The sequence below is a fragment of the Lactuca saligna genome, chromosome 4 (genome assembly GCF_052625555.1).
Source record: "Lactuca saligna cultivar CGN05327 chromosome 4, ASM5262555v1, whole genome shotgun sequence".
NCBI lineage: Eukaryota > Viridiplantae > Streptophyta > Magnoliopsida > Asterales > Asteraceae > Lactuca > Lactuca saligna.
This window is the reverse complement of record NC_136420.1, coordinates 278,004,184-278,014,555: the sequence shown is the minus strand read 5'-3', so window position 1 is coordinate 278,014,555 and position 10,372 is coordinate 278,004,184. Positions and strand designations below refer to the sequence as shown.

Sequence of the window (10,372 nt, the reverse complement as noted above, 5' to 3'; positions counted from 1 at the left end):
AACCGGCACACTAACATGGACTTGTGAGAAATGGCAAATGCCTAAGAAATTGAGACTATGATTACGACATCCCTTTTCATAGTTCTGAAAATTGTTTAGACACACATGTGAGGTATCTAAGAAAGGATGTATGAATCTAAATTTCAGAAGTCCAGCAGATTTCTGAAAATATGTCAGAGCTAGTGGGAGCATAAGTGTTATGTTGATAATCATCATGTTAGTGGGAGCATGATTATTATGATTAGTATTGCAAGCTAGCAATGTTAATTATAGAAAACAAAGTTTCAATCCGTGAAGTTGCAGGGGTTGAAAAGTTGTTTTGCTATAATTAAGGGAGAGGAAATTATACTTCATGTAAATTCTAAAGCTTAGATTGAGATTTTAATAATCTTTAGTCAAGAATATATATGAATTTTGTGTTGGAATGGTTCAACTTGAAGAAATTCTATATATATTGCATTTTCAAAATTCGATTATGATTACGGCATCCCTCTTCATAGTTAAATTTTGAAAACATGTATGATTACGACATCCCTCTTCATAGTTAAATTTTGAAAACATGGCAAATAAAAAATATTGTAGCAAAAGACTGGTCTAGTATCATGTCTTTATGTCAAACATCATGAATCGTGTCCCATATGCTTCGGATATAGGATCGATTTCACGTGCTATAATATTCATCCTTTCTAAATTTTCCAAATGCTTAAGGCATTTAGAAGGGAAAAGTCTAGAACTGCATATGACTAAAGTGATTAAATAATTGTCGAGGACAATCTAAGGTTTACCAAAGATTGGTTTCTCAAGGACAATTGGAAGTATAGTGATAATTCTGGAAGGACCATATTGACATAATCTGTAAGGAGGCAACTCTTGTTCATAAGTGATAGTCAAAATAGGATCTGGAAATGTTTCAAAGTTAGAAATTATTCAATCTATGTAAGATTAGGAAACTTAATGCAAGAAGGATGTTCCCAAGGAGCTGATCTCCTTTGGAATGCTCTGTAATGGTTGTTGTCAAGTCTTTCTGACTTCGTGCATAATCATTACAAGAGGATCAATGCATATAAGTTTAGAATCTAACAGATTTCAGTAAATGACATGAATTTGGAATTCTTGCATTTACAATAAGGATTTGGGATTGTGAAATGAGTATCATTGGAATCATGTTCAATTGATCTACATCACAATGTAAGGATCATAGACAAACATAGTGTGCATACTTGAGGTATGGCATAACTATTGTTTAGAAAAACAAAGTGTACATGCTAGGAGCATGGGACGACTGTTGTTTTTATTCAAGTATTAAGTTGATTATTTGAAACATTGAATAATGTGTAATCAATATGGTGATAAATAAAAGGTGGTTTTATTCATATTCAAAAGGGTTCTGAGACCATATTAGATTCGATTATTATTGTGTTTCACTTTGCATGTTTTGACTTCCAAAATAGCTAGGTTATTCTTTTCGAATGACTAAGTTATTTAAACACTCCACAATCGTTCATATGTTGGAAGTAGGTATGAATCAAGACTGTCATGAATCGGGTTTGTAGATGGCTAAATGGGTTTAGTCATAGCAATGGTTGCTACAACATTCATGAGTGCTCATAAGTTATGAGTATTGGAATAAACCCACGCTCACTTGTATCACTTCATGGAATTTATCTCGAGTGATTGTGAGACGGTAATATCATATAAATCTTCAAACCTAGAGATATGAGTTATTACCTATGAGTTGGTTGTGCATTGATTGCATGTAAACGCATCAGTAACTTGATGTTATAAAACGTGCCTTTGTGTACAATTCAACAAGTAGTAGAACAAGCATATGAGTCGAAGTTTATCTGTTCCTTCTAGAAATAGAAGCGATATCTGGGCCCCTCGATGATTTTGTTGTGACCTATGTACCGGCCGGTCAGAACTGAATTGATGTGTTCGATTAAGTTCTTTGTCAAACAAATCGAAAATCGGGAAACAAACTGCTGGACAATAAGTATGACGTTGTTCCATGTATTTGTCCGGCTGATATCATGAGAACAGAGGATTATATGATCCCTTATCTAATGGACAAGTCATTGACAAGGTCAGAGTTCATCTACAAGGACAGAGTTCGACAGAAGCTTTTGAGAGCTACGATTGCCAGTTGGTTCCTGAAGTCATACGCAATAATAGTTTTAGACTTATCCAAGTGGGAGACTGTTGGATTAATGTCTAAGTCCATAACTATAATTGGTAAGATTTGACCCGACCCCGCATGGTCCATTTGGGTTGCATACCATCATGCACTTGGATAGACTATAATGAGAGAAATAAGACATTTATGGTTATTAATATATTATAAGTTCTAGTTTATTAATAATAAGAATAATAAGATTATTTAATTAGTATTGATCAAGAATTAATCTAGGATTAATTAAGTGATCAAAAGAAGACTAATTAAATATATGGGTTGATTGTGTAAATCATCCATACTTATATAGTGGGCTAATGCTCCATGGATAATTAAGTTGGGCTAAAACCCATAGGATGGTCCATGGATGCTCCATGGTGTATTTGAACCCATGGATCCAAGGAAATGGAAAGCCATGACAATTAAGGATTTACCCTAATTGTAACACTATATAAAGATCTTATTCTTGACAAAAATCGGCCACTAGTATAATTCTAGAGAGGGCTAGCCGATTTCATGAAGTGTAGAACTCTCTCAAGTTATTCTAAGTGTTTTGATGATTGTGATTCCATTTGAGGCTTCCACACTATTGGGGCTAGGCACTCAAGCTTCATGAAGACTTTCTACATCAAAGAGGTATGTATTCTATCTTGTTACACTCATTGTTTTGTATGCTAGATTAGGATAATACCTTGGATGTTCTTATTTGCATGTATAATAGAGAAAACATAGATCCAAGGTATTTAGGGTTGCATGTACACTTAGGAGTGTTAGAATGCTCAAAACCCAACAATATGTGTTTCAGGTACTAGCGTGATAACACTTGATACACTTGATTTTTAAGATGATTTGTATGAGACATCTTTTGTTTGAAAAATGAAAAATTATTTTAAATTTTCACGTCGTTACACTTAATTGCTCACGTATTATATCTTAGTTCCTAAAAGAACTCCATTAAATTGAACCACTCATGTAACCTTTCTCACTCTTATCTTTTCACATCATATACAATTTAATTTCGCATTAATCATTTATCAACATTCCTGAACGAATCATCATCTCTTTCCCTACAGAAACATAATCTCATTGTTGAAGGAATCATCTTACTACATTTCTATTAATTTGTCACGTAACTCATCACATGAAACATATCCCATGGATAATCCACCTCTTTATCTCATTAAGAGATCTTCTACTTCTCATATAGTACTTAACTTATTGAGTACTTAATCTCCATCTTTATATCATAACATATATGCATTCTTCACAATACCTGTAATATCTAACACACATATGTACTCGTAAATAAGATTATAATACACATAATTATATTATTTCTTCATCTATATCTGGTGGGTATTACTCATTATACTCTTAACATCTCCTTACACATCTTATACATACTCTAGTTATACACACATGCTAAGATACAAGATTCGAATGCATAACCTCATATATGATCTAATTATACGTACATGCTCAACTATATGATTTTAAACGTATAATTAGAATCTCTCTTTCTAGTGACTTTATGACATTCACTTAGTGCCTCGAGATTCACATGCACACACACACACACACACACACATATATATATATATATATATATATATATATATATATATATATAAACATATGTACATACAAAATCTAATGAGAGAGAATGATATAACTTACCTTGTTAGTTAGTGAGGACTAACTACTCCTTTGGATCCTTTTCTTCAATTGATGCATTATTGATCTATTTTCTTGCTTAAGGCCTATTCATTGAACATAATAAAGTCTTCAAAACTTATCTTAGCTTATTAAGAGCTTAATGACCTTCTTATGTCAAAATGACTACTTAATGGATCAATATTATATCTTTTCATTTTTTACTTCTAAATTTAATCCAAACAATGAATTAAGCGTGTCATACTACTTAATTCTTTATAATATAATATATTGCATCAATTCATATTACCATTAGTTAGGGTTTCAAATCCTAACTTCACAGATATATATTTCACCTTGGAAATCACATATAGAGCTTATTTAAAGCTCCTAAACACTTTTAATAACATTAATAACAAGCCTACTAAGGGTAATCTTTCGTTTCTAGGTCAATTTCATAAATCGCCATTAAAGTCCTATTAGCTTAAAAATGGAGAAGATGATTACACTAGGGGATTTTGATGTTTAATCCTTGCCTCTAACACCTTTGAGTGCCACTTGATCCTTATCCTTCCTACAAATCGTTGGAGCTCCATTCTATAAGAAATATGGAGTGTTTTAGTGAGACTAAAACTTAATCAAGGGTATAATCTATTTTGAAATGACGTCGTGGTGAGGGGTTCACCATGTCGTGGTGGCCTAAATGACCCCTTTATCTTCTCTTCTCCGCATCGTGGCGACCATTCTTCCATAGCAACCTATTTTGCCCATATGTTGTGGTGCCCATACACCATGTCGTGGTGCAATGTACGTTGCCTACAACTTACGACGAATGAATTCGTCTAAATCACTTTTTATCCTCACCACATCGTGGTAAGCATCTTGTCACGTCGTGGTGATTGTAGATCAACATACTTCATTGATGATTCCGTTCCAACTTTGGAGACAACTTTCATCCCAACTTCTAATCTTCATAACTCATTCGCTCTATACCCATTTTCTATTATCTTTATATCTACGTAAAGGTAGGAACATACTCTACAAATCTGTTAAGTCATTTCTCACTGAGTTAACACAAGTATTAATCTATTAAGTCACAAAGTTGACCTAAAAACGTAAAATTTTCAATTTTACCCTTTTGGCCAAAATGCATATGCTCATGCATTTATTCTCGTGAGCTTACTTGTCTAATTTCATCTTAGTGACGTAAACTTATATTGAGCATTTTCATGAAGTCACAACTTCACAAATCTTCTAATTTCTCATAAATGATCATTTTGCCCATTTGATCACTAGTTGACTAAAACTTAAGTCACTCTTAATTTCATGTTCTTACATTTACCGTATTAGTAAAGTTTAAAGTTGTAAGCTCATGTTGGCGTGTTCAATTTCATCCATTGCTTGGTAGAAATTAATAAAATCCTTGTGGATCTAATTTTCAATCTCAACCATTACAAAAGCTCTCATTTACAAAACCCCGATTCACGTTTCACAATCTTAAGAACACGAAAATCGTCATCTACAAAAGCATATACATGTTGGTATATACCATTACCAATATGTACCAACCGAACTTATTGGTAATCAAATATGTTTGTACCAACTATACTTAGTACGGTAGTGGTAGCAAAATTTTTATAAAAACTGTAATTGGCATGACACACAATTTAATAAAAAATATTGATTCTATACCAATTTCACCCTAACTATACGATACAAACAAATACAATAAATCATATGCATTCAAAATCATTTTGATTTACCACTTTACATTTTAAGCTTATAAAACTTAATTATTACAAACATGGCTCATCATTTTTATCTTACTTTACTTTGTAACCCAACTAACCCGACTAATTCGGCCCAATAAAACACAAACCCAATCACATTCTCCCTATTAACAGCCTCAAAAGAGAATATACCGTCTAGGTAAAACCTACTGTGTGATTTTCCGGCAATCTCCGACGTAATCCCGCGTCCGTAGTCTAGCTCCGCCAACGAAATGGAATGCAACTTCTAACTGGCAGTAATACAAGGTATTCATCGTATTTCTTCACCTTCACGGAAGCATTTGGCCATGGGTTCATCAGAATCTACTCTTTCAAGGTCACAGGTAACCCAACTCTCCAACCTATTTCACTACAACTTCAATTATCTTTCAATTTTTAAAATTTTCACTGCTGTAAATCTGTTTTCTGTAAAGAAAGGGGACGATGGAATCACCACTGTCTCCGAGCGATTAGAAAGCTCCGATCCCGTGCTAGAGAAGCTTAATTCGCTCCAAATCGTGAGTTTGTCTCTGATTAACATTTGATTAGGTTTTTAACTCGCATGTTTGTATCAGATCATACGATTTTCAGATCGACAAAACTACATCGATTTTAATACGTTCAACACCAAAATGTGTGCTAATTTGTTTTAAATCGGCTTCTTGTTATTCACATGTTTGAATTTCTCAAACAGGCGACTTCCATATTGACATCCGAACCCTCAAAGAGTAGCTTGACAGATATTTTGGTCAATCGACCCTCAAATTCCTCAGATACAGGTGCATTTTCTTCATTATCTTATTTGGCGAAAAAAATCCTCAATCTTTTAGTTATAATTCTCACTATCGTAGTTGTATTTACTATTGTTACATCAACATAACTTTGGTTGACAAATCTCTTATATTGATCTTTGATTTTTGTTAACAGTTATTGTGGATCCTAAAGTGCTAATGGAATTATACACAACATATCAAGAATGGCAAGAACAACAGGCTCACACCTTTAACAAAAGACAGGTTTGTTATAACTTATAAGTAACAAATAGGGCCTTTTCTAACTTTTTGTTCTTTTTATGTAATGAATTTTTATTTTTATATTTATAGGAAGAGGTGGAAAACAAAATAGAAATTGTAAATGCTTTGGCAATAAAACTTCTTCAAACATATAATTTCTCCTTCTCAGCAATGAAAACAACTTCAAGTCACCTGTGGGGAGGTATTCTTTAACTTTTCAAATTCGATTCGAATTATTTTTTTATATAGAACTGAAAAAACCTAAATTCCATTTTAACATTAACAAACCAAATGTTACAAAAAAAAATATATATGCAGTTCATGAGTTACAAGTGGAAGTTGGTGAGCTAAAAGGAAGGTTGACTGAAGTGATTAGTAATTGTGATGGTGTATGCAAGAGAATTGTTGCAGAGGCTCCTGAATCACTTCAGTCATCGATTAAGCCATTTACAGCTGCTTCCACTACCACTAGCTTCTCCTCTACTACATCATTAATACTATGATTCCATATCTTACTCAGGGACCAAATGCGCAACAGAAATAAACAGTAAAGACCTTTTGAGTTAAAAAAATTAGTTAGGGACCAAACGTGGAAATTACCCCAGCTATAGGGACCATTTGTTTAATTTGTGTTTGGTTGTATAACAAAATGTTTCTTTTGGGACTAATGAAGCCAAGGGGAATAAATGATGGTTTTACCCTCATGTCTAAGATAAATAATAAAAAAGATCTAAATGTATATGCACAACATGATTAAACAATTATGCAAGTATAACTAAAATCCTAAATATGTAGTGTCTATATCTATTAAAAAAAAACACACAATCAATATTGTTAGTTGGATTCTCATAATTAGTATCCAATGAACTTGAAAGATAAATGAAATTTGAAGGCTTTATACATATTGTAATAAAGATTGGAAGCAACGTGATGATTAAATTTGTTATCTTATCTAGATTTCTTTATGCACACGTATTATTATCTCTAGAATAAATGAAAGGTTTTGAGTTCTTAAACTGTGATATATCTTGTAATTATTATAACATGAATTTCTATATTTATAGCCTTTTTTATTTTATTGAACATAATAAGATTTTAATAAAAAGATGTGCAAGTGTCAACATTGTTGTTATTTTTTTATTTTTTTAAATTTGATATAAGTAAGAACGTGTTCAATTTTGATCAAATGTTGTCTGACTTATATATAGTATTGTAGGATTATGAAATCATAGAAGCTTCTTTAAAGTTTGAAGTATTGAGTTCTATTGACAAATTAATGGCTCTCATTTTGACCAACGAGCCGCAATTCAAAAGATGGAAGCTTACCGGAGGTATAGCACTTTCTAATGTGGTTCTAACTTCATTTTGCTATTACCTTGAATGTCTAGCATTTGTTGTACGTTTTTTAAATTAATCGTTAACTTTTGTAAAAAAATTGTTTAGTGATTATTATTTCTAGTATTTTTTTATCAATGGTTTTCACGAGCTTTTATATATATATATATATATATATATATATATATATATATATATATATATATATATATATATAATTCTTTAAACTATCTTAACTCCTTTGAAAGCATTTGCACACACACACACACATAGAAAGAGGGAGATAGAGAAAGAAAACGACTCTAAACCTGCTTCATCAAAATTGTCATTGGATGATGTAACATGCGTTTTCATGCTTGTATTCTGGAGAATAAGTATGAAATTGATGTCCAAGTCAACTTAAAAAAAATTGTATATTCAAATGCAAAAATAGGTTTGTACCCTGTGAGATAAAATACTCCTGTAAGTTCCAAATAACAAAATTCAAAGATGTTTATAGATCTTCACCTCTTTGAGAAACACATTATTGGATCGACAGGTTCAATAAGAAAGAAATTAGAATCAATATGTAATAAAAAAGAACACACAAACATAAATAAGATCTTGGTTTTCATTAGAGAGCAAAGGAATGCGATTACAATTTGTTGTAGGACTCCTTTAAAATTTGCCCTCTACTATCAACGCATGTTCCTTATATATAGCATACCAAGAAAGCGGTGGAGCACTAAGGTCAAACTATACAATTGTGAACCTAAGTGAAGTCAATGTGAACATGGCATACCTTTCGCATTAACAACAAAACAGACTATCGTTGAGAACAACATTTCACTTTAAAAACTAAAATACAATACATCAAATACGATCCTAACAATCTCCTCCGTTGTATTGAGTTGCAAAACGAGTCTTCAAACTTGATCTTTAAAAACTTCTTCAACAATAGTCATAAGAACAAGTCTTACTATAACCCACCACTTTGATCACTTTAGAAACCTATTTTAAATCTTTCTTTGAGTTCATCTTGCACATTTCTGCTCTGGAGAGAACATTATTTAATGTATCAGAAACTATAACAATGTTTATCGTCTAGGAATAACATCTTGTTTTGTACTTTTCTATCTTCTAGAGCCTTGTAAACGATTCCTCAAGGATTGTTCGAATTTGCCATTCCCTCATATTTTCCAAACTTGCCGGTTGACACCTCAACAAGTAAAATGCAAAAGTTGTGACCTGAATTTAGATTCATGTTTCTTCAAGATTCCATAAAGCATGATCTAATCATGACGATTCATGATAGGAAGATCAACAAGTGTAATAACAAAAAGATCCTTGTTTTTAGCCCTCAAAATTATGAATTTATATTTTTTAAATTCATCAACATTAGCTTCAACAATCTTCTTGACCATCATAATTCGCTTCAAGGACCAAACGCCATATTGTGGTTGTGAATTGTTAGAGATAAAATTCAAAAATCTTCTTGCTCACAACACTATCGGAAAGAGGTAGTTTTGCCACATGATTAAAACTTCTGAATAGAAAGGCTCTTCCACACATTGGCAAATCCAATTGACATTCAACTGTGTTCTCAATGAAATACGAAAAATTTGGTTCGAGACAATATTTTCCAACCTTCTTGATTATCATAGCTTGGATTCTTTCCACAGTCTATTCTGACCGTATAGCCCTAAGAGTGGCTTTTGTTTCTTCTCTATCTCTTTTCTCTGCATCGATTCTATCCGGCTCGATTTGCAACTGATTCAATCTTTCAATCTCCTCTCCCATTTTCTTTTGTTCCTCTTTCTCGGCTTCAACGTTGTTTGGATCAACTTCATTTGGAACAACAATCTGAACAAAAAAGGAACCCGTACCATCTTTAAAAAACTTATTTGATATTATCAATTAAGTCCACATCATTGGATAAAGGAACATAAACATAAGGTTTCGAAGGTTTTGGATTACCCCGCGTACTCTATCAGTTGGGCCTTGTGCTTTTGGGCCATGCTTTGAGTCTCTGGGCCTTAGTAGGCCATCAAAAGTCAGATAATTTAGGCCAAGAATATGTTTGGGCTTAGGGTAAGGCCTATTAGAGGGATTGGGCCCAATTAAGCAAATTGGACCATTAGTGGACTACTAGTGGGCTTGGAAAGCCTACCTAGTGTTGGGTTTTGTTTTGAGATTCGGGCCTTAGTTTTGGATCATACTGGGCTACGGGTAAAATGGTCATTTTACCCCATGCATGGATTAAGGATTATGGTATGAGACCCAGTTGCTAATTGGATATATTGATCGGTATTGATGGTTAAGGAAGTAGGCAGGACAGGAGCTAAGGATTTCTTCAGGAAGCTTTTGCATTCGAGGTGAGTCTTCTCAGCATACCAATGGGTCTAAGGCACTAAGGCCAACCCGTTTTATGTTATGTAGTATGATAGTTAGCT

At 33.0% G+C, this 10,372-nt stretch overlaps 1 protein-coding gene across 3 annotated transcripts; it reads left to right on the top strand.

Moving 5' to 3' along the window:
* The first annotated feature begins 5,716 nt into the window (after positions 1–5,716).
* LOC145039162 (uncharacterized) lies at positions 5,717–8,074 on the top strand. 3 transcript variants are annotated; one of them, XM_078987273.1, is made up of 6 exons: positions 5,717–5,936; positions 6,027–6,110; positions 6,287–6,371; positions 6,520–6,608; positions 6,696–6,807; positions 7,822–8,074. In XM_078987273.1, exons 1-6 carry the CDS (start codon positions 5,901–5,903, stop codon positions 7,827–7,829), a joined length of 414 nt encoding a protein of 137 aa, XP_078843399.1. In that variant the 5' UTR covers positions 5,717–5,900; the 3' UTR covers positions 7,830–8,074. The 3 variants fall into 3 exon arrangements, with proteins under 3 accessions (XP_078843399.1, XP_078843400.1, XP_078843398.1); XM_078987274.1 differs by having other exon boundaries at positions 7,814–8,074; XM_078987272.1 differs by lacking the exon at positions 7,822–8,074 and adding an exon at positions 6,924–7,309 and having other exon boundaries at positions 5,719–5,936.
* The last annotated feature ends 2,298 nt before the right edge of the window (positions 8,075–10,372 follow it).

What these genes read in the sequence shown, in the direction of transcription:
- LOC145039162 (XM_078987272.1), top strand. Translation starts at nt 5,901, where the DNA reads ATGGGTTCATCAGAATCTACTCTTTCAAGGTCACAG. An exon ending in AGCTTAATTCGCTCCAAATC is followed by an intron (nt 6,111 to 6,286) that starts GTGAGTTTGTCT and finishes TTTCTCAAACAG; the next exon opens with GCGACTTCCATATTGACATC. An exon ending in ACACCTTTAACAAAAGACAG is followed by an intron (nt 6,609 to 6,695) that starts GTTTGTTATAAC and finishes TTATATTTATAG; the next exon opens with GAAGAGGTGGAAAACAAAAT.